Below are 23,345 nucleotides of genomic sequence, written 5' to 3'. Positions count from 1 at the left end.
GAGTGGGCCCCAGGAGCTCTGGCAGAGCCGAGAGGCTGGGGGGAAGTTTGCCCAGCACTCTGCCTGGCTACGAGGCAGCCCCGACGGACACACACTGCTCTCGAGGAGAGAGAGGTGACGCTGGGAGGAGGAGGAGGCTGGAAGAAGATGCTAATGGCACCTGAGTCAGTCCTGAGGCCTTCAGCAGCTCCTGGGGTGACCTGCTGCCAAAGTAGATCTGGTTGGGTGGGCGCAGGCCGAGAATACAGGAATACACCTTATTTCTAACCTGCAGGGACAAAACCAGGTGCATGAAGCATTCAAAGGGAGCTCAGGTACAGCGTCCAGCCTGCCCTCGAACAAGGCTTCGCATTGCCAGAGCGCCTCTTCCCCAGGGCCTCAAAGCACTTGATCCAGGGGGTCGGGGGGATCAGGATCTCTCTCTCCATTTTACAGATGGGGAAACTGAGGCACAGAGGGGCGATGACTTGCCCCATGTCAGACACTGGAAGCTGACAGAATCCAGCTCTCCCAATGCCCTGCTCTAGCAAAAAAAATCACGCCTCTCCACGAGATCTGGCCTGCTCTTGCAGTAGGTGCTGGGGGACCCCTACCTGACAGACACGAACAAACCGCGTGAAAGAGAGAGCCGTCCAAGCCCTCTCCCCCGGTTTAAATCAGCAATGAAATCAAGGGGCCCACGCTGATTTACATCAGCAGAAGATCCAGTCTAAGGAATTCAATCCTAAATCAGATAGGTGCGCAATTCCCTTCTTAACAAGGCTCCAGCCCCTGTGCGTCACGGTCAGGAGAGACGCGGCAGGGAGAGATGCGCGCAGCCAGACGGTTCCGTAAGCTCAGCTACAGATGCCAGCTTGGATCACGCCAGAGAGCTAGCAACCGAAGTGTAGCCAGGGTGACGTGAGTGACTCGCTGTGTCTAGGGTCCCAGGATGGGATCGTACCCAGGCAGCCAGCCCCTTGCCTGCCACAGCTACACTGGTACTTTGAGCTCATTAGCCCGATCGGATATAGCACAGGGACATCCGACAGAGCTGGAAATGACGCCCCTCGCTGCACCTTACATGAAACGGTGGAGCATGAGCGCTGGGGGAACAGAACAGGAGGGACGCAGCCACCTGGCCCAGCGTCCCGGGTGGGGACAGGAGAAAGCAAGACCCCGGAGACCTCTCGGCTATTTCCCCTTCAACAAGTGATCAACAGAAATAGGAACATGCCGTCTGGGGGCAGCTCCCCAGCTTTCCCTGCGCGGGGAGGGAGGCTGGAAAAGCTGGGGGGGCCGGGAGTACTACAGGATCACACACATAGCTCCCTCCATCCCATACCACCCCCCTTCTTGGCTGAGCTCTGTCCACTTTAGAAGCTCTGTATGAAAGGCCATTTTGCCCATCACCCTGCATCAGGCCTCTTGCACCAGTGCTGCTTGACTTCCTGTCTTACCCCCCTTCAGTCAATGCCCCCCTGGAATTCAGGTCTCCAGAGCACGATTCCTCAGATAGCAACGTGCCCCAGACTCTCACCACGCGGGGCCAGGACCTTGTTTTGTGTCTCCAACACTGCACCATCGGCAGCCCAGCGCCTCCCAGCACCGTGCTGGGGGCTGAGCTGGGCACCGATGCTCCAGGAAGGGTGACACCAGCTTCCCAAGAGAAGCGGGGACGCCCCCGGGGCTGGGTAGCGGCCCCTGGTCTAGGAGAGCAGAGGGGATCAGGGCGAACCTTCTTCTTGAAGTTGACAAAGTAGTTGGCCTGGTCGATGAAGAAGAATTCCAGCGCCGACCGGCGGAGGTTGTAACGGCGGAGGTGCACTTCCCGGAGCTGAGACAGGGGGCGCTTGAAGTCATAGCCAATCCCTGGTGAAAGGGCAGAAGGCAGGCTAGCTGTTACTCCCCCTCCGATACGCAGGCACCTCCGTAGCTGGACAGCTCCCAGCGCCGCGGGGGCCACACTGATCCTAGACACTGACCCATCTCAGCCAGCAATCGTCACACCAGGGAGACCCAGTGCAGGCTTCCAGCCCTCACCCGCTCCCCCATGTCACTCCTAGTGTCTGAGCTCAGTGCTAGGCTAACCCCCAAGCCAAGCCAGCCTCCAGGTTAAGGCACTGGACTGGGACTCAGGAGATCTGGGCTCAATTCCCAGCTGCACTACAGACTCCCAGCATGACCGGGGCAAGTCACTTAACCCCCGTGACTCAGTTTCCCCATTTTCTGCCTGAGTCCCCTTCGTCCGTGAGCTCTTTGGGGCAGGGACGGTCTCTTCCAAAATGTACATCCAGTGCCTAGCAACATGGGCCAATAGGTCCTGCTCTCATGCAATACTAGTAACGAGATTAACGAGTGATCTAACAGCAGCGTGGCAGTGAGAGGATGGGGCAGGCAGCCTCTGGTATCAGCGGGTGCGACACAGGGCACAAGAGGGGCGGGCATGGGCAAGCTCCGGTACCTTCCTCCGTCTCCTCCTTCTCGCTGCTGCAGTCGTAGAAGTAGATGTGCTGCGTGGTGACCTCCAGCCGGCCCTGGATCACCGCCACGATGGTGATGAGCTCGCAGTCCTCGGAGATCACCAGCTTCTCCCTCTGGCTCTGCTCTTTGGGTTCAGCCCTGGAAGAGATCGGGGTGGCAGAGCCCTAATGGGTAGGATGTCCCGCCTGTGCGCACCCCTCTTATGGCCCACGGCCTCCCTCCCCACACACAGTCATCCAACATGGGGCGTGGGACCGGCTGGTTACAGAACAGAGGTCGCCTTTGGCATCCTGCGCTGGCTGGGGCCGTATGCCACACCGCGTGCCCTGCTCCCAGCAATGGGAGAAGATATCTAGGTGCCCACTGGCCTTCCCGTGACGCTCACTGCTGCTCACCTAACCCTGGGCAGCTCGGCGACTCTCCCTGCACCCTCGCCAGGGAAAAACCTACCAGCTTCCAGGAGTACCAGCTTGAGCGGTGTGTACAGCGCCTCCTGGCGCTGCAGTACCTAGGAGGAACTTGGAGGGGTCTGGACTTGTGTTAGCTGAGGGAAGGGTGAGATGGGGCCAGGGCCCAGGCAGGCGAAGGGGGACGAATGGCTTGGGGAACATGTGAGGGGATATAGCACCTCTCACAACTCTATTGTGCTAGTGACCAGAGGTCCCAGTCAGGATCGGGGCCCTGCTCTAATAGACTCAGGGGATGTGGTCTCTACCCCAGGAGCTCACAATATAAAGGCTGCTGGTTCAAATCCCGCCTGTGACAGTCCTGGACCAAGAACGGTTACCAGGCAATGGCTGTTTGAAGGCCGTGACTGGCCGCGTTGATGATCTCAGCAGAAAAGCCAAGGACTGAATTGCCTCCTCCCCGAGAAGGGGGCCATGCAGGGCGACACCGAGACGCGCGGGAAGACTCAGTCGCAAGCCTCCGAGGCAAAGTATCCCTCCGCTGCAGGACACACTTAGTTCCTGCGCCCAGCAAGGGCCCGAACAGCAACCCAGGGCACAGAGCCGCCCAGGAGAGACTCACTGATTGTCCAAGAACTCAAGGTCCTCCTCCGCCAGCTGATCATCCCCCAGCTCGCTCACTTTCGCCTCCTTGGCCACGGCCAGCGGCAGAGGCTCCGCAGGGCTGAGAGAATGATCTGCCCCTGAAACGGACAGAGACTAAAATGGAGACGCCAGGCTGAGCACGGCTCCTAGACGTCACCCTGGGGCCCCGCGGCTGAGGGGCCCTGATCTAGGTTTTATTTCTGCAGGCGGAGGTGTGGTCCGGTCCCCACTTCCTCCAAAATGTACATTAAATCCCTCTACATGAAAACCCTGCTCGGTGCGGTGCTCTGTCCCCCTCTAGTGGCACCTAGCCTAGCTACAGATTGAAGAGCCTGCAACAGCCTCAGCTAAGAGGCATGTGGCTTTTAGCTCATGCAGTAGAGGCTCATACACTAAGCTTCGGATGTCCCAGGTTCGATCCCGCCCACGGGGGTCTGTCGGCGTTACAGCTAACTGCACAGCAGTGAGCTGGCAGAGCCAGGCTCTGACCCACGGGCACAGGCCCCATCCCCATGCCGAGAGCCCTGCTCACCTAGGTTGTCCCGGAGGGCGCTAGCCTCCACGTGGCGGTCGAAGTTATAGTTGGGGACCAGCTTCAGCCTCATTCTGGAGTAGGTCTCGGCACTCGACAGCTTCCAGCGAATCTCTGGGGGGTTTCTGCAGGGGAGGGGGAGAGAGAAAAGTGAGCGAGCCCCGAGCACCTCGAAGTTGGGAACTGGAAGGGGGGCAGCTGGAGTCAGCATGGGGCAATGCAGTCTGATCCACAGAACAGCCTGGGCTCGCAAGGTGTTGGCTGACAGTCCCCCCTTGCAGCAGGGACTACGAGGACTCTACACTGAGCCGAGGACATGCCGGACCAGGGCCCAGCCACCTCCGAGAGCAGCCACGGGGGAAGTTTCTACCACACCCCATCATGCCTTTAGCCTGGGAGCCACAGGGCAGAGGGCAGAAGGCAGCGTGAAAATAACTAGGCAAACCGGGGTGGAGAGGGGCACAGAAAACACAGGAGGGCCAGGAACAGCTGTAAGCAACACTGTCTGGTTCCAACCGGGGGAGGCGTGGCTTTGCCACAGTGGGCGGGGCTAGCGCCTGAGCTCCCTTTGTTTTCTGTCTGACTCCGGCGGCTGCTCTGCAAGCGGGCAGGGCACAGCGGGCCACGGCCACGGCAAGCTCCGGCCATGAAAATCGCCCCCCCACCGTGGGAACCACACCCCACGATGGGCAGGAAGCCAGGCTAGGGCCACGGGGCGGGATTCCTCCGGCGGGGGTGGGGGAAAGCAACGATACTGCTAAACCCAGAGGATCCAGCAGCCCCAAGCATGGGCTGTCCCATAAGCGCTGAGCTGGAGAGGGCCCTGGGCAGCATCCCCTCCCGCAGCCCAAAAGGGAGTGTTAACTCCTGACCGGTCGGCCCAGGCAGAGCGCTGCGAGGTCAGCAGGCGGCGCAGGGCCTTCCACTGCTTCAGGACGACGCTGTGGTGGTTGTTGACCTGCTTCAGGACGTTCACGTGCCGGATGTGTTCGTACTTGGAGCGCTTTATCACCGGCTCCAGAATCAGCTCCTAGCAGGGGCAGAGAATGAGGTGGGACTGGGGGTGTGCGGCGTGCAATCACACGAGTCTCCCCCGGGAGGAGACATGGCACCACGGATCAGGGTTTTGCGGGAAGACGTGCCAAAGAAATTCAGCTCGGAGGAGACACCCGGCACGGGCTGTTTCAGCCCCTGCGGTTTTGTGTTTGTATATTGGTTGTAATTCCGGAGCCCCGAGGGGTGGGGGTGTGTGTGTGTTTTGAACAGCTGACCGCACGTACCTGGAACTTTTTCCTGCTCTCCTCTTTCTCCCTCTCCCTGCGCAGGGAGCTGCTCATCAAGGCATCATAGCAGGAGTTCCAGAAATTGGACATGTGGTCGTGGCTCTTGGCGAATGTGTCGATTTCAAACTGCGCCATCATGGGCTGTACCTGCCAAGGGGAGAGAGCCCTTGAACGGCGGTGGCCAGGACGAGCGGGCAAGGACGTATTTTCTGGGACGCTGCCTTAGAACCGGGCGAGGTCTAGCAGCGAGCGCATGGGACTGGGAGGCCAGGAACTCCCAGTTGAGATGTGGATTCGCTGCATGACCCCCCAGTAGATCATATGATCCTTGCCTCAGTTTCCCCATCTGTAATCTATTTAGGTGAATGTATCCCCTCTCCCACTCCCCCCCCAAAATCACTGCAGTATCTGAGCACTTTATCCTCAACTCCCTGGCAAGCTACATAAATACTGTTACCCTCCCCCACCCCGTTTAACATACAGGTGTAATGGGACTTAGAATCATAGAATATCAGGATTGGAAGGGACCTCAGGAGGTCATCTAGTCCTACCCACTGCTCAAAGCAGGACCAACCCCAACTAAATCATCCCAGCCAGGGCTTTGTCAAGCCTGACCGTAAAAACCTCTAAGGAAGGAGAATCCTCCCTATGTAACCCATTCCAGTGCTTCACCACCCTCCTAGTGAAAAAGTTTTTCCTAATATCCAACCTAGACCTCTCCTCACTGCAACTTGAGACCATTGCTCCTTGTTCTGTCATCTGCCTCCACTGAGAACAGTCTAGATCCATCCTCTTTGGAACCCCCTTTCAGGTAGTTGAAAGCAGCTATCAAATCCCCCCTCATTCTTCTCTTCCGCAGACTAAACAATCCCAGTTCCCTCAGCCTCTCCTCATAAATCATGTGCTCCAACCCCCTAATCATTTCTGTTGCCCTCCGAGCCCAGCGGAGGGCAACAAAAATGATTTTTGTCCTGACTTGGCTCGGTCAGTCTCAGAGTTGGGACAGCTCCTCGCCCTGCTCAGAGCCAGCCCACCTGAGAGGCACCCAGAGCCTCTGCACAGGTCCTTGCCCTTCGATAGCTCTGCTCTCTGGCCTGCAGCTGGTCAGATCTCCTGTGCCCATAAACAGCCCCGCTGGGCACCCTCCCGCCCATGCCCATCCCCCCAACATTTACACCATCCCCCCTTGGTTCAGGGCTTGGCTGTCGGCATCCATGGCTGAGCGTGTCGTCCGAAGAGATTCCCCAGGGACACGCACAGCACCACAGCCAGAGACAGAGCCCGCGTCTGACGCGTCCCCCACCCCCCCGCTCTAACCACTCAGTGCTCCCTCCTCCCGCAATGGTAACCTCCCCGAGGGGCCCCTGTCCCGGCGGCACCCACGTGCTTCTCGATGAAGGCCCTCCACTCGGGGGTGGTGCAGAAGAGCTGGAAGTCCTCGTAGAAGGTGGGGCTGCCGTTGGTGGGGGGCAGCGAGGGCAGCAGGTGCTGTAGCTGCAGCGTGTCGTAGCACTGGTCCAGCAGCGTGCGGATGATGGGCAGGAGCCAGGAGAAGGCCTCCGACTTGGGCTGCAGCGCGCGGCTCAGGGGGCTCTCCAGCTTGCCCAGCAGGTAGCAGGCCTCCTCCTCCTTGGGGGCCGAGGCCGTCTGGAGCAGGCTGTGGAGCTTGACGTAGGCCAGCGAGTGCAGCTGGTGGGCGCGGGGGGGGGGGGGGGGGGCAGGGGAGAGGCTGTTACACCCCCAGGCTCATCCCAGCATGGGGGTGGGGGGGAGAAATACTGCGGTTTTGGGGCCCTCAGAGCCTCTCCGATCCCCCTCCTTCCCGGCCTCTCCCTCTCCCCCGGCCCTCCCACTTCCCTTGAGAGCCCAGCCCCTCCCCACAGAGAGAAGGGGAGCCCTCAGGGTGCCCCTAACGAGGCCAGTTGGGGTCCCCAGCTGCCTGGGTCTCGCAGGCGCCTCACCTGGGCCTCCTCCAGCCCGCTGTACCCGATGAGGATGTGCAGGCCGATCTGAGCCATCTCCTTCAGGTCCGAGGTCCCGTTGGCCAAGTGGTACCACACCCCCAGCTTGTCCAGCAGGCTGTTCACCCCTTCGTAGATCTGCAGCCGCAGGAAGGGCAGAGTGACCCCTCCCAGCAAAGACAGTGACGGAGCTCACCCTCCCAGGCCCCGCGCTTGGCTTCCCCGGCCTCTGGACGGGAACAGGAATCCCAGGGCAGAGTATTTAATAGGAGGGCAGGGTATTTAATAGGAGAGCCAGAGGCAAAGCAGCGACCCCAAAAGGATGGCAGCCAATGAACCGCGGCAGGAGGGAAAGAGAGAGACCCACGGCTCTGTTGCGGCAGTACATGGCCAGCAGCCGACGAGCCCTCTGCACGTCGGCGCGACGCTACCCCAGGGAGCAGAGCGGCAAGACCAACTTCACCCCCCACCAGGCCTGCCAAGGCGCCAGCACGGACCTTCTCGCTCCACAGGGCCTGGTTGTTGTGTCCCTCGGAAAACAGGAAGTCCTGGAGGAGCCTCAGCAACTTGAGCGCGTTCTGGGCGAGGCTGGGCAAAGTGGCCGGGGCCGACTCCTTGATGTCCGTGAGGGCCGATTCCAACATCATCTCCAGGAGGCTGCAAGAGAGAGACAGGGAGAGTGTGCGGGTGTGTGTGTGTACATGTGTGTGTGCGCGCACGCAGGGGAGGGGGGGTGTGAGGCATCCGATGGCACTGCCTGCTCTGGGGAATAACCCACTCATCCTCCCGTACCGAGCGGGGGACTCCAGGTAGCCCCGCACGCTGTTAGCAGCTACCGGATATCGTGTTGGTCACGCAGCCTCTCTCTCTTCGGGACCCCCGTTCATATAGCATCTGAGCGCTTCAAAATCTTCCACCCGCTGCGAGGTGGGACAGCGCTGTTATCCCCATGTTACAGATGGGGAACTGAGGGACGGAGAGGCTAAGGGATGTGCCCAAGGTCCCGCAGGCAGGTGGCGCCAGAGGTGGGAATTGAACTCACGTCTCACAAGCCCCAGGCCAGCAAATCAGCCACGGGAAGCAGGTGCCCAAGACCAAAGTTTCTCTGCAAAGCACCCGCCCCTCTGGGAGCGTTTCAGGGCCTTGTGCTCTGCAGTGCCCCAACCCGGGATTACCCTGGGCTCTGACACTTGTGAAGAGACTGGGAAGCTCCTTATTTCAAGGAAACAGAGGGGTTCGTGGCTTTTCCCCTCTACAAAGATGCCCAAGTTCAAGTCTATGCCCAGGTGGCAAGTGTAATGCATTTGAGGGATGGGGAGGGGCCTGCTCCTGATGTGTGCGGGGACATGCATCATGAAATGCACCCCACTCATCAGACACATGCGATGCCCAGGAGTGGAATAGAAAGGACAGGTCAGGAGTGAGTGGGCGAGGTCCACAGCTGGGATCGCAGGGGGGTGTGGGTCTGGAGCGAGTGGCCCGGGCCTGATTGGGCCTGGGGGTGGAAGGCTGTGATGGCATGAGCCTGCTGGCTGGGAGCAAAGGACACAAGCTGGGCATGGGGGTGCAGGGCTGGACTAGCAGGGGGTTGCTAGCCAGGACAGCTACCTTTGACGCGTCACTTTCACAAGCCCACGCCCTCCAAGGTGCGAATGGGGAAGAGAAATGGGCAGGTGTGGGGGCAGGGCAGGGCCCTGGCTCCGAAGGGGTAAAATGAAGCAGCTCCTTTGGCCGACAGGCCAGGTGCCCTTAGGGCCCGGCAGTGAGCTGCCCCCATGCGAGGGGCCAACTTGCCAGAAACCCACAAGCTCGGGCACGTTGGCAGCCAGGATCCTGGGCCCTCTGGCCCAGCTGAGGGGGACGGGGCGAAGGGTCACACACCTGTGGGCCCGATTCTGATCCTATTTCTCCACCTCCCAAACCAGGCGGGAGGAGGCCTGCCACTCTGCCAGCACCCACCTGCGCTTGATCTCGTCTGGTGGCCGCACCAGCTCGCAGGCTGTGCCCAGTTTGGTGAGGACGGAGAAGACCTGCCCGCGCTCCTTCCAGGCTGCGTCGTCCCAGCCCTCCACCCCGCGCCAGGTCACCGAGAAGATGATGTTGGTGAGCAGGTTGCACAGCTCCTCCTCCGGCGTTTGCTGAGATGGGGGGAGAGGCGGAAAACACAGGCTGATCTGAGCAGCTGGTCCACTCCCCGTGGGCTTCTCCTAGAGGGGATGGCGGACGCAGTGCCCCCTGGTGGGGACAACGGTCCTGCTCGGACATGATGGGGATGGGATTGGGAGTGGGGCATCTAGGGACAGAGGACCATGACCCAAGGATCTCTTGATGCCAGCTGGCAGAGGGCACCAGAGGGCATATAGGTGACAGGGATCCTCTGGGTCCAGTGCGTTACTATGTAGATAGCGAAGAGTGTCATTTACAGCCTGTCACACTGGGCAGCAGAATCTTTGGGACACGTGTGTGCAGATAACACGCAAGGAGACGTGTGGGTCTAGACTGGACATTTTGTTCTTAAAGACTTGGAGTTAACGGCACATCTTAAGAGGGGTCCCGCTGGAGCCAAGAGACTTCTCTCCCTGCCTTACTGGTGCATCCTGTGCATCTCGCAGTGGGTGGCTGTTTGCACAGAATCAAATGCTGATGAAGAGATGGCGGGGACCGGAGGAAAAAAATTAACAGGAAGGGGTGAACGGTGGGGAGAGGGGGGAACCTGGTTTACAGGTGAACAACAAAGCGCTGGTCTAGTGCATCCAGGGGTGCAGAGATACCCTGGCATCCTTCATCTGGGGAGGCCAGCTGCCAGCGGGCATGGTCTTGTAGGGTGACCAGATGTCCCGATTTTATCGACGTGAACCCCTCTTACTGCAGACAGCGGCATCCCTGCTCATCCACTGCTGCCAGCTCCCCCCTGGATGTTCTCAACATGGGCCGGGAGAGCGGCTCCTTTGCCGGCCATGGGGTGCAGCAGCTTACCTGGGGGTTACTGGTATTGGAGACGTCATCGCTGGCCAGAGTCTCTTGGTAGCTGCTTTCATCCAGGACGTTGGAGAGGCTGGAGCTTTTGCGAGCCCGCGTGCCCGGGAAAGGTTTGAAGTACTCCAGAGGGGAAGGGGTCCCTGGCAAGCTCCCCGGCGTCTGGTTCCCGCTCTCCGCCGTGGCGGTGGAGCAGGTGCTGGCCAGATCGAGGCCGAGGTCAAAGGGCGACATGCAGAAGGGCGAGAGCGGGTGGTAGACGCCGTCGAACTGGTGGGCGTCGGTGGAGGGGGCCTCCCCCTGGCCGGGGATGTCGATAGTATTGGAGGAGGAGTGGCTGGTGCGGTCCAAGGAGTCGAAGGATTTGAAGTTATAGGAGCGGAAGGGCTTGGAGCCACCAGTCGGGGAGATGGAGTGGTCCGAGAAGCCCTCGGAAAGCTCGTGGTCAGAGGCCTCGAAGCCCACCGGCAGGAAGACATCCAGGTCCTGAAGGTCTGCCAGGGCATGGCTGGTGCTGTCCAGCCGCTCCTTCCCGGCCTCGCTGCCCGACTCCTTGCCCCCGTGCTCAGAGAGCTTCAGGAGGCCGAGACAGCTCCCGTTGGCAGAGCCGCTCAGACTGTGCTGGCGGGACTCGTACGACTCCTTGACGTAGAGCTTGGTGAGCGTGTCCTGCCAGCCGGCCAGCTTCGCCAGCTGCCTCACCATGTCGTGCTGGGAGTAGATCAGGTGGAAGAGCTGCAGCCAGGGAGAAGAGAGAATGGGGCACATCACGGACCAGCGTGGCCGACCAGACCTGTTCCCACTCCCCGTACCCGCCGGAGGGGGAGGAGTTTGGCACGAGCGCCAGGGCGCTCAGCTGCACAATCCACTCGCCCGCCTTTACTGGAGCAAACAAGGATTCGCCCAACGTCCACTAGTGACTAGCCCTCACGGTCCAGGCAAGACTGGGTTAACAAAGGGCGCCGGGCCTGCCCACTGCTTCCCGCACCCCTCAAGACGGCCCACCATGGGGCAGGGGAATCCTCCTTAGAGGGCCTCACGCGCGGTCAGGAGCGGGGTCACGCCTGACGCTCCTCAGCCCAGAAATCGGGGCTCCCACATCTACAGCCCCCATGCTCTCCGCTGGCCTAGGTCCAGCAGCAAGGATGCAACGGCCTGAGCCACGCCCGCAGTCCTTGAGCAGAGCTCCGTTCACCTCACCAGGTACTCGTACAGCCCCAGCAGCGCAGCACCCAAGTACCTGCTCAGACACCCACAGGCCCGCGGGGACTAATCCCCCACAAGCCCAGATCTGGTGAGCAGCTGAAACCGATCCAGCAGAGATCAAGAGCCACCACCCTAGGGATGTGTTCGGGCCTTGGGTTCCTCCGCCCCTTTGCGGCGGCACGCTGGGGACGGCTCCGAGTTCTGAGGCAGGGACGTCAAGGGAGGGCTGCAAGCCTTCGCCCACGCTGCGCTGGACCCTTGCCAGCTCCGTGGCTCCTTCCCCGGCCAGCCCTCCTCGTGACACCGGCTGCCTCAAAGGTCTCCACGGCAGCCAGCCGGCTGCTCAGCTGGCTTCCCGCCCCACATGGTTCCAGCTCCTGATAATCAGCATCTCTCCCCGCCCTCCGCTCTTGGGAGGGATGTGGAGAGATGGGGCCAAGCCTGGCTCCGCTGAGCACGGTCACCCAGGACTGCGCGGTGCGAGGGGCGCCATCAGCCCTGCTGAGACCAACAGGGGATGTAATCCAGGGCGTCTGCATTTAGCCCTGCAGACGGATGGCGTCTGTCTGTCTGTGGAACAAGGGCAGCTCACGGCTCTGCCAATATGCCCCTGCCCTGACCAAGAGGGCAAGACGGCAGGTCAGCCTGCAGGTGCATCTGCTCGGGGCACGGGCTGCATGGCCAATCGGCGTGAGACAGGGCAGTGCCTCAGTGACAGACGCCAGTTCCTGAGGACACCCAGCCGCCTTCGGAGGGCAACAGCTTCCAGGGACACGGGGCCTGGAGGGCACGTAAAGAGACAGAGCCAGCTGACTAGGGAGGCTTGGGGGCCCGATGGGTTAATGCCCCAGGCCCAAGTTTGAGCCCATCTGGGGCTGTATGTGCAGGGAGTGACGTGGACTCGTCTCTCTGCAACAGTGCACCGTCAGGGAAGCCTGCAGAGCTCCTCTGCCGGCTCCGCGGGCCCCGAGGGCTCCACGCCGGACAGTCCTACCTTCCGGCAGGTATCCAGCCTGACTGCCAGCTCCGCCCGGTGGGACAGGTACACCACAGCCATCAGGTCCTTGTAGCTGGGAGAGTCTGCGGGGGATGAGAAGCAAGACCGGGCGTGGGACGCGGCCCTGCAGCGCACTGACCTAACGGACACTTCCCGGGCTACAGCACAGCCTGCCTCCCGTGGAGACCACCGGCTGCAGGCGGGTGAGCCCAGGTCCGAAACGCATGGCTGACCCCTGGCTCCATAAATCCCAGGCTCTCTTTAGCAACACGCCCCCCAAGCCACGTGGCTCGCGCCTGGCTGGGTAACGCAGCAGGGCCACAGCCTCAAGGCAGGTGCTGTACCTGAGCCAAGGACCTGCTCCAGGAGACACCGGAAGAGCAGCATGGACACCGGGATGTCGTTCAGATACGATATGAGCCCTTGGTAGCCGATGTCCTTCAGCTTCAAGCGGTACTTGCTGCGCTCGTGGGCCTTCTCGTATTTCAGCATCTTGTACAGGACCTGCGGGAGGGTGAGCACCGGCCTTAGGGGAGGGGACCCACCACGGGCACTGGCCAGTGGCGGGGGCCTAGTGCTGGAGGCCAGAGGGACGCGGACAACGCCAGACTCCAGGACTCGCGTCTCACCTTGAAGACTCTCTCCCGTACTTCGTCTGAGAACTTCCTCTGGACGAGCAGCGAGAACAGGATCTCCACGTTCCCCGACTCAAAGAGGAAGGCGTAGAGCTGCTCCTGGGAGGCCGGTTCTTTCAGCAAGCCATGGATCACCTCCAGAACCCCACACACCTGCAATGGCCACAGACGCAGTTACACCCCTGGACGGAGATGGCCCGTGTACGCCGACTGGCCATCACCCCCAGACCCAGCAACCCTTCGGCCTTGCCTCAGGATACAGCCACGCCTCCCCGGCTCTCAGACGAGTGACTGGCAGGGATTCAGGTGGGATATTCATGGTAACGGGGGTTGCCGAAGGTGCTGTTATGGTTGGGAAAAACAGCTCCCGAGGGCTTGTCTACATGGACAGTTAAAGCAGGGCAAGCTGGGGTGTGAATCTACAGCACGTGCCTTTGCTGCGCGCTACCTAGCCACGAGGACCCTGCTGCTGTGCGCTAGAAGGGCCGTGGTGCGCCCGGATCTCAGCTTGCAAACCACAGCAGGTCCGAGCGCACAACAGACCCGCTAGTGCACGGCAGCTGGGTCCGCACGGACACTTGGTACCGCGCTGTACGTTCCCGCCCCAGCTTGCCGCGCACTAACTGGCCGGTGAGACAAAGCCCTTAGCCAGTCAGCTCCCTGTGCGTCCCCATGTCCTACAGATTATTGCTCACCACCACACAGTTTTACCCAGGGCCAGCCCCGCTGCAGCCGAGCGAGCTGGGTCAGGGATCTTCCTTGGGGACATCACTAAGGACACAGCCTGGCTTCCAGACCCCAGGTTGCAGGGCTGGATCAAGCACAAATACACAGAGTCCTCCCAAGCACCATGCCGTCACTCCGCTGACTCCAGGTGCTGTGCAAGCCCATAGTAAGAGAGTCCCTGCCCAGGAGAGCTTGCAGTCTGAACAGGCAGGACGAAGAAAGGATCGCTCCCCCCCTTTTAAAGATGGGAAATGGAAGTCCAGAGAAACGAAGAGTCATCCGGGGATGTCTGTGGCAAGGCCAGGCAATGAACTTAGCACCCCCGAGTTCCAATTCTGCACCTTAACCACAAGGCGCTGCCCTCTAGTGGTACCCCTCCCCACACCGACTGCCCCACCACACCTGGTGTTCATCATGCACCGCAGCCAGGTAGTTCAGGACGCTTTGCATCTCGTCGGCAGAGAAGCTCTTGCTGAGGAAATCCTTCACCAGGCTGAACAGGGACATCTGCACCGTCTTCACGTCGTCCGTGGGAATCGGCTTCTCCTTATGAGTGCTGTGAGGGGAAAAGGGCGGGAACTTTGCAAACGGGGGAGAACAGCATTCCTCGGCCTCCCCTGGCTTCGCTTTATACTGCCACCCCTGACAGGGCTCCAGCCCCCCTCGCCCCCAACGGCGGCAGGCATGGTCCCTGATCCCAGAGCTGCCCAGCGGGGCGTGCAGGACAGGAACTCTCAGGCTGCAGGAATCCAGAGCCGTAGGGCGAACCGGGGGAGGGGACGGAGCGAGAATCGCAGCGTCCAGGGGGACTCCGAAAGCAGCAGCAGAACTGGCAAGAACGGGGCAAAGCAGCCCCACCAGGGAGTCAGTTCTACTCCAGCCTTGAGAAGCGCCCACAGAACAGCCTGCCATGGGCAGCGGGTATCGAAGGCCAGGGGAGGTTAAGCCTCCCCTAACCCAGGTGTGACCCCGCTCACGCTCTGCCCCGAGGCCCCGCCCATGCTCCCCATCTCCCCTGAAGCCGGCGGGGGCTCTGCTCCAGCTGGAGGTCAGGGGTGGCGGGGCGGCCGGGGCTCCTCAGGCCGCGGAAGCAGGGGGTGAGGGGGCGGCAGGCACTTGGGGTTCTGGCGGGTGGGTGGGGGCCTCAAGAGGAAGAGGCGGGGCAGCAGGCTAGCCTCACCGACCTTGAGGGGGGTTACCTGCTGCCCATGTTTCCCCCCCCACCGCATGCCTCCACTGGCGTGCGGAAGCTCCTTGGATAAGGGAAAAGAAATGGACGGGCCCTGGGCAGAGCAGGCTGGAGAGAACATCGTCTCAGACCGCCTGGAGCCAAGGAACTGGTTCAGCTTTCCCATGGGCTGCCCCAGGACATCCCCTCTTCTCCAGGCACTGAAGGGTTAAAGCAGCTCAACCAACACACCGGGACAAACAGGGGCAAGCTGGAAGCCGGGAGCCAGCCTTTAACAACTCACCCGTAGTACGTCCGAATGGAGTCCAGGATGTATTGGACCCCGTATTTCTTGCGGCTCCTCTGCTTGTGGTCCTTGATGGTGCTCGATAAATGCTGAATGTGACCTGCAGACATTGGGGAAAGAGAGGGGGAGAGCAGACACATCCAGAAGATTAAGTACGTACTCGTATTTCGCAAGCAGAGACAGTCGGGACATGGAGCAAGCTCTCGGCCAAACCACCCTGGCCAGGAGGCTGCTGATCCTGACCCACACGGGGGAAGCCGTGAGCTGCCAAGGCCCGCCCCAGCTGGGAAGCAGACCCCCAGATCCCCCCTTACTTAGCCGGACAGCGAAGTCACTCTTGCTCCAGATGCGGAAGTCGAAGAGCAGGAACTGGTACAGGAGGTGTAGCAGGAAGCTGTGGCCCTCGGCAGCCACCTGCTCCATCAGGGACTGCAACGCCACCAGCACGTTCATGTCCATCATGAGGCTGGAGACCTGACAAGTGCAAAGCAGTGAGAGCTGGGTGGGTGGCACCATTTCCATCCAGCAGCCGCAGGGCATTCTGGGACTTACGAGTCATGTGACCCGCAGAAAATGAACCTGCGTTAGAACTCTCACAACAAAAGACTGGCAGATGTTTTCCCAAGCCAGAGAGGGGGCTTGAAGGTAGCAGAGGACTTGCCATTTCGGGTGATGAGAGAGAAGGAGAGAATAAACTCTTAACCATGAGGGGTAAAAGGGATACGTGTTTGGGTGTCCCCACAACATGTATAAAATACTCTTTATTTCTCCAACTCCTCTGCGATCAAGCCATCAGTATGCTCCAGAGTCAACACCCTAGCGAAAACAAGTGGGAGCAGAGGTCACCCATCATAGCTTGTTCCAGCTGGGTTGCAGCCAGCACTGCTGGCATTACGTGTATTCCCCGATTGGACGTTCCCCTTTGCAGGCACATGCAGTGGCCCAGCTGCTGGCTTTAATGCACCATGTGTTAGGCCCTGGGCTCAGCACCGCCTTGTTTAGCTCCCTAGGTGACCTAGGCTCTGACCGGCTGGCCCTGGAAGTCTCTTACCTTCTGCAGCAGAGCTCCAATGATTGCCGGCCCATGGCACTGCACCAGGCTCTCCTGGTTCACGGGGTGATGCTGGATAAAGTTCTTGACCAGCAGCAGAAATGCAGCCACGCCATTATTCTCCAGTCTGCCCTCTGCAGGAGGGGACGAGAAGGGTCAGCCAGGGACCAGCTCTTATTGCCAAGGGGGGGAGTGGGGCTGGCTGCCCAAGGGACAGGTAGGTACATGGCCCAGGCGAATTTCAGGGCTCCAGTGGCATGTGGAGGAGCTGGTCTCCCGCTGCCCCCCTCCCATGCTTTCCCAGCAATAGCCAGGCCGATGCTGCACTCACCGGAGGACTTGCTCAGGGGGATGAGCATGCCTTGGCGACTCCGCGAGGACGTCAGCTCTGGCCCAACCAGGTCGTGGGTTTCCTGGCTGTCCTCCGATTCTTTTCTCTCGGCCGCCACTTGGTCCAGCAATGGGAGGAGCACCCCCATTCCGCCAACACAGTTCACAACGTCCTACAGGAGGAGAGAGAGATACAGGGCCCTGGCTGATCCACCGAGACTGGCAGGGAGCTTCCGTCCTCGCCAGCCCCTGCCCTGCCCGCGCTGATGCTGCCTCTTACAGGGCAGTGCTCAGGTAAGTAACATGCAAGACTCTGGCGAGTTACCAGCCAGAGCCCTGGTCTACACTAGGACTTTAGGTCGAATTTAGCAGCGTTAAATCGATTTAAACCTGCACCCGTCCACACAATGAAGCCCTTTATTTCGACTTAAAGGGCTCTTAAAATCGATTTCCTTACTCCACCCCTGACAAGTGGATTAGCGCTTAAATCGACGTTGCCGGCTCGAATTTGGGGTACTGTGGACACAATTCGATGGTATTGGCCTCCGGGAGCTATCCCAGAGTGCTCCATTCTGACCGCTCTGGACAGCGCTCTCAACTCAGATGCACTGGCCAGGTAGACAGGAAAAGAACCGCGAACTTTTGAATCTCATTTCCTGTTTGGCCAGCGTGGCAAGCTGCAGGTGACCATGCAGAGCTCATCAGCAGAGGTGACCATGATGGAGTCCCAGAATCGCAAAAGAGCTCCAGCATGGACTGAACGGGAGGTACGGGATCTGATCGCTGTTTGGGGAGAGGAATCCGTGCTATCAGAACTCCGTTCCAGTTTTCGAAATGCCAAAACCTTTCTGAAAATCTCCCAGGGCATGAAGGACAGAGGCCATAACAGGGACCCGAAGCAGTGCCGCGTGAAACTGAAGGAGCTGAGGCAAGCCTACCAGAAAACCAGAGAGGCGAACAGCCGCTCTGGGTCAGAGCCCCAAACATGCCGCTTCTATGATGAGCTGCATGCCATTTTAGGGGGTTCAGCCACCACTACCCCAGCCGTGTTGTTTGACTCCTTCAATGGAGATGGAGGCAATACAGAAGTAGGTTTTGGGGACGAAGAAGATGATGATGAGGAGGTTGTAGATAGCTCACAGCAAGCAAGCGGAGAAACCGGTTTTCCCGACAGCCAGGAACTGTTTCTCACCCTAGACCTGGAGCCAGTACCCCCCGAACCCACCCAAGGCTGCCTCCTGGACTCAGCAGGCGGAGAAGGGACCTCTGGTGAGTGTACCTTTTAAAATGCTATACATGGTTTAAAAGCAAGCATGTGAAAGGATTACTTTGCCCTGGCATTTGCGGTTCTGCCTTTGCAAAAGGTTTCTGGGGAGGGCAGCCTTATTTCGTCCTTCATGGTAGGACACTTTACCACTCCAGGCCAGCAACACGTACTGGGGAATCACTGTAGAACAAAGCATTGCAGTGTATGTTTGCTGGCATTCAACCAAAATCACGCGGTGGGAGGAGGCAAAATGCGACCTTGTAACGAAAGCACATGTGCTATGTATGTAATGTTAACAGCAAGGTTTACCCTTTTTTACTGTTTTATAAAATGTGTCTTTTTAAATACCGCTGTCCCTTTTTTTTTTCTCCACCAGCTGCATGTGTTTCAATGATCACAGGATCTTCTCCTTCCCAGAGGCTAGTGAAGCTTAGAAAGAAAAAAAAACGCACTCGCGATGAAATGTTCTCCGAGCTCATGCTGTCCTCCCACACTGACAGAGCACAGACGAATGCGTGGAGGCAAATAATGTCAGAGTGCAGGAAAGCACAAAATGACCGGGAGGAGAGGTGGCGGGCTGAAGAGAGTAAGTGGCGGGCTGAAGAGAGTAAGTGGCGGGCTGAAGACAGGGCTGAAGCTCAAAGGTGGCGGCAGCGTGATGAGAGGAGGCAGGATTCAATGCTGAGGCTGCTGCAGGACCAAACCAGTATGCTCCAGTGTATGGTTGAGCTGCAGCAAAGGCAGCTGGAGCACAGACTGCCACTGCAGCCCCTCTGTAACCAACCGCCCTCCTCCCCAAGTTCCATAGCCTCCACACCCAGACGCCCAAGAACGCGGTGGGGAGGCCTCCGGCCAACCAGCCACTCCCCCACAGAGGATTGCCCAAAAAAAAGAAGGCTGTCATTCAATAAATTTTAAAGTTGTAAACTTTTAAAGTGCTGTGCTTAAAGTGCTGTGTGGCATTTTCCTTCCCTCCTCCACCACCCCTCCTGGGATACCTTGGTAGTCATCCCCCTATTTGTGTGATGAATGAATAACGAATGCATGACTGTGAAGCAGCAATGACTTTATTGGCTCTGCAAGCAATGATTAAAGGGAGGAGGGGAGGGTGGTTAGCTTACAGGGAAGTAGAGTGAACCAAGGGGTGGGGGGGTTCATCAAGGAGAAACAAACAGAACTTTCACACCGTAGCCTGGCCAGTCATGAAACTGGTTTTCAAAGCTTCTCTGATGCGTACCGCGCCCTCCTGTGCTCTTCTAACCGCCCTGGTGTCTGGCTGCGCGTAACCAGCAGCCAGGCGATTTGCCTCAACCTCCCACCCCGCCATAAACGTCTCCCCCTTACTCTCACAGATATTGTGGAGCACACAGCAAGCAGTAATAACAGTGGGAATATTGGTTTCGCTGAGGTCTAAGCGAGTCAATAAACTGCGCCAGCGCGCCTTTAAACGTCCAAATGCACATTCTACCACCATTCTGCACTTGCTCAGCCTGTAGTTGAACAGCTCCTGACCACTGTCCAGGCTGCCTGTGTACGGCTTCATGAGCCATGGCATTAAGGGGTAGGCTGGGTCCCCAAGGATACATATAGGCATTTCAACATCCCCAACAGTTATTTTCTGGTCTGGGAATAAAGTCCCTTCCTGCAGCTTTTGAAACAGACCAGAGTTCCTGAAGATGCGAGCATCATGCACCTTTCCCGGCCATCCCACGTTGATGTTGGTGAAACGTCCCTTGTGATCCACCAGAGCTTGCAGCACTATTGAAAAGTACCCCTTGCGGTTTATGTACTCGGCGGCTTGGTGCTCCGGTGCCAAGATAGGGATATGGGTTCCATCTATAGCCCCACCACAGTTAGGGAATCCCATTGCAGCAAAGCCATCCACTATGACCTGCACATTTCCCAGGGTCACTACCCTTGATATCAGCAGATCTTTGATTGCGTGGGCTACTTGCATCACAGCAGCCCCCACAGTAGATTTGCCCACTCCAAATTGATTCCCAACTGACCGGTAGCTGTCTGGCGTTGCAAGCTTCCACAGGGCTATCGCCACTCGCTTCTCAACTGTGAGGGCTGCTCTCATCTTGGTATTCATGCGCTTCAGGACAGGGGAAAGCAAGTCACAAAGTTCCATGAAAGTGCCCTTACGCATGCGAAAGTTTCGTAGCCACTGGGAATCGTCCCAGACCTGCAACACTATGCGGTCCCACCAGTCTGTGCTTGTTTCCCGAGCCCAGAATCGGCGTTCCACAGCATGAACCTGCCCCATTAGCACCATGATGCATGCATTGTCAGGGCCCATGCTTTCAGAGAAATCTGTGTCCATGTCCTGATCACTCACGGGACCGCGCTGACGTCGCCTCCTCGCCCGGTATCGCGTTGCCATGTTCTGGTGCTGCATATACTGCTGAATAATGCGTGTGGTGGTTAATGTGCTCCTAATTGCCAAAGTGAGCTGAGCGGGCTCCATGCTTGCCGTGGTATGGCGTCCGCACAGAAAAAAGGCGCGGAACGATTGTCTGCCGTTGCTCTGACGGAGGGAGGGGCGACTGACGACACGGCTTACAGGGTTGGCTTCAGGGAGCTAAAATCAACAAAGGGGGTGCCTGTACATCAAGGAGTATTTCAGGCAGGACTGCACGGAGGGTTCCAATAAGAAATGGTGCACCTAAGTTATCGTTGTTATTGGAACAAGGAGGTTAGCCTGGCCTCTGATTGATACATGGCTAGATTTACCTCGCTGCACCTTCTCTCTGAGTGACTGCAGTGTGACCTAGAGGAATGAGTCCCCTAGACAGGGGAGGAGGCAAATGAGTACAAAACAAATCTGGTCTATTTCTTGTTTTGACCCACTCCATCTATCTTTTACATCTTTGGCTGGCAGCAGACGGTGCAGAAGGACTGCATGCCATCCACATCTCATGGCTGCTCGGCAGAAGATGGTACAGTACGCCTGCTAGCCATCCCCATCTCTTGCCTGCCTGGCAGAAGATGGTGCAATACGACTGCTAGCAATCCTCATCTCTTGCCTGCCTGGCAGAAGATGGTACAGTACGACTGCTAGCAGTCCGTATCGCCTGCCTGCTCACCATAAGACGGTTCAATAGGACTGACTGCAGGACTAAAGAGAATGACCTGGTCAAGTCACTCCAAATGTAGTCCCTGCGCCCATGTCTGCCCAGGCGCTCCCAGCCGACGCGGCCAGGAGCACCTCGGACACGATGAGGACGACTACCAGTCGTATTGCACCGTCTGCTGCCAGAAGGCAAGGGGTTGCTGCTACTGTGCAGCAAAGCCGTACCGCGTCTGCCAGCACCCAGGAGACATAGGGTGACGGTTACCTGAGCGGGCTCCATGCTTGCCATGGTATGGCGTCTGCACAGGTAACTCAGGAAAAAAGGCGCGAAATGATTGTCTGCCCTTGCTTTCACGGGGGGAGGGAGGGAACGGGAGGCTGACGATATGTACCCAGAACCACCCGCGACAATGTTTTAGCCCCATCAGGCATTGGGATCTCAACCCAGAATTCCAATGGGCAGTGGAGACTGCGGGAACTGTGGGATAGCTACCCACAGTGCAACGCTCCGGAAGTCGATGCTTGCCTCGGTACTGTGGAAGCGCTCCGCCGAGTTAATGCACTTAATGCACTTAGAGCATTTTCTGTGGGGACACACACACTCGAATTTATAAAACCGATTTCTAAAAAACCGACTTCTATAAATTCGACCTTATTCCGTAGTGTAGACATACCCAGAGACACCCTCCAGCCCAAGCCAGCTCAGGCCAGGAGACTGCCCCTAGGAGTCAGCAAGAGAGCCAGCCGCCGCTTCCCAGAGCCAGAACCCAACAACCAGCCAGGGGAACAATCACAACAGGAACAAGCATTTAGCAGTGCAACAAAACCATCCGGGTGTGTGCGCGTCTCAGCAGCTGTGCCTGACTCCTTGTCAGCAACACCAGTTTAACTCTATTGACCTCAGGGGGGCTACTCCTTTGTAGAAGAGAATAAGGCCCACTGAATCTAAATGGTCTAGAGGACTGAAAGCTTAAGTTAGCACCAGGGTCTTAAAAGCAAATAAACTGGTCTCTGCATCCTCTGGGCAACTGGTCTCAAAACGCTGCCAGGCTGATTGTTGTCCTAGAGCAGCGTTTGATTAGCCGCCGTGTGTGCGCGAGTCGCACAGCGAGACCGTGGACCGTACGCTGTGGGCCGCGGGGGCACCCTGGACAGCACAAGACTGCCAGTGTTTTGCAATCCTGACACGGGAGCCTGGGATGCAGGGTTCAAGTGTTCCTCCAGTGCGTCAATATCTTGGTAGTGGGTTGAGAGAAGAGCAAGGAAAATGATCTGGGAGCTGAAGGGACTATGGGGTACAAACAATTATTGCTCAGCCAAGCTCAGTGTAAGGGGGTAATGGGGCAAGGGGAACCCTATGGGTGGGAGTGTCAGAGAGGAATGATCCAAGGGCCATGCAGGGAGAGAAGCTAGGAGCGAATGGGATGGCATTAAGAAAAGTGCCAGGAAAGTCTCCCTGGCAGTGAAATGTAACTGAAGAATAGCCTCTTTAGCCTCAGTGCAGGAGATCCTTCTTAGCAGACCCACCCCCACACTCTTATGCGTTCTGTAGCATAGGAGCCGACTTCCTCTGTTCCCAGGGGGATGCTCGACCCCCCCCCATTCTTTCCCCCCAAACCCCCACGTCTGCTCTGCCACTTCCCGCCCCCACTCCTTCCCCTCCTCCCCCAACACCTCCTGCACGCCGCCAAACAGCTGATCGTGGCAGGCGCTGGGATAAAGGGAGGAGCTGATTGGCAAGGCTGCCAGTGGGTGCTCTGGGGCAGGAGCACCCATGGAGTCGGTGCCTATGTCCCATAGGGAAGGAGATGAACTGGGTGATCGAACCCATGCGATTGACAACGTGAGGATGCACTGATCCCAGTTTAGTGCGGTAGGAAGCCGCAGTTCCTGGACTGCTTGGCTACCCGAGACCACATTTCCCACTGAGTCCCAACCTCGCTGGCCCAGTGCCCACCAACTCCAAGAGGCGGGAGAGACCAAGAGGCAGAGCCGTACCTTGATATCCCAGTTCACCACTTTGTGTCCGGTCAGCCTCCCATCGAAACCACGGTTTGGAGACAGGTCCAGGCAGATGTTATTTTTACAGGCCTACAATGGTGCAAGCAAATGACACGGCTTTAGCACATACTATGGCCATGCCAACAGGTGCAACACACACATGCTCCCTGTCCTGGCATAAGCCATCGCCCTTGACAGCCCGACACAAGGGGAGAGAAGGAGAGGAAAGGTGGCCTTGGGGTTTGGGCTGGGACTCCAGAGAGCCAGCGTCCTCAGCTCCGCCACAAACTTCCTGCGTGACCTTGGGCAAGTCC

At 58.6% G+C, this 23,345-nt stretch overlaps 1 protein-coding gene across 7 annotated transcripts in view; it reads right to left on the bottom strand.

Annotated features, from left to right (window-relative positions):
* Window positions 1-23,345, bottom strand: part of NBEAL2 (neurobeachin like 2) — a 180,599-nt gene that overhangs the window by 23,046 nt on the left and 134,208 nt on the right. For all 7 annotated transcript variants that reach the window (XM_075126070.1, XM_075126069.1, XM_075126075.1 and 4 more), the window contains 21 exons: window positions 23,029-23,121; window positions 16,689-16,860; window positions 16,358-16,491; window positions 15,621-15,780; window positions 15,304-15,406; window positions 14,234-14,387; window positions 13,100-13,258; window positions 12,815-12,974; window positions 12,468-12,553; window positions 10,268-11,002; window positions 9,251-9,429; window positions 7,789-7,948; window positions 7,292-7,429; window positions 6,714-7,019; window positions 5,328-5,477; window positions 4,920-5,077; window positions 4,048-4,172; window positions 3,493-3,613; window positions 2,444-2,601; window positions 1,718-1,851; window positions 161-268 (listed from right to left, as the gene is read on the bottom strand). In XM_075126070.1, coding sequence (XP_074982171.1) covers window positions 161-268; window positions 1,718-1,851; window positions 2,444-2,601; window positions 3,493-3,613; window positions 4,048-4,172; window positions 4,920-5,077; window positions 5,328-5,477; window positions 6,714-7,019; window positions 7,292-7,429; window positions 7,789-7,948; window positions 9,251-9,429; window positions 10,268-11,002; window positions 12,468-12,553; window positions 12,815-12,974; window positions 13,100-13,258; window positions 14,234-14,387; window positions 15,304-15,406; window positions 15,621-15,780; window positions 16,358-16,491; window positions 16,689-16,860; window positions 23,029-23,121 — 3,693 coding nt within the window. The remainder of the gene's footprint in view (window positions 1-160; window positions 269-1,717; window positions 1,852-2,443; window positions 2,602-3,492; window positions 3,614-4,047; window positions 4,173-4,919; window positions 5,078-5,327; window positions 5,478-6,713; window positions 7,020-7,291; window positions 7,430-7,788; window positions 7,949-9,250; window positions 9,430-10,267; window positions 11,003-12,467; window positions 12,554-12,814; window positions 12,975-13,099; window positions 13,259-14,233; window positions 14,388-15,303; window positions 15,407-15,620; window positions 15,781-16,357; window positions 16,492-16,688; window positions 16,861-23,028; window positions 23,122-23,345) is intronic.

Source organism: Caretta caretta, chromosome 2 (assembly GCF_965140235.1).
Source record: "Caretta caretta isolate rCarCar2 chromosome 2, rCarCar1.hap1, whole genome shotgun sequence".
In the NCBI taxonomy this organism is placed as follows: domain Eukaryota; kingdom Metazoa; phylum Chordata; order Testudines; family Cheloniidae; genus Caretta; species Caretta caretta.
The sequence above is the reverse complement of the archived record's forward strand: the minus strand, read 5'-3'. Positions and strand labels throughout refer to the sequence as shown.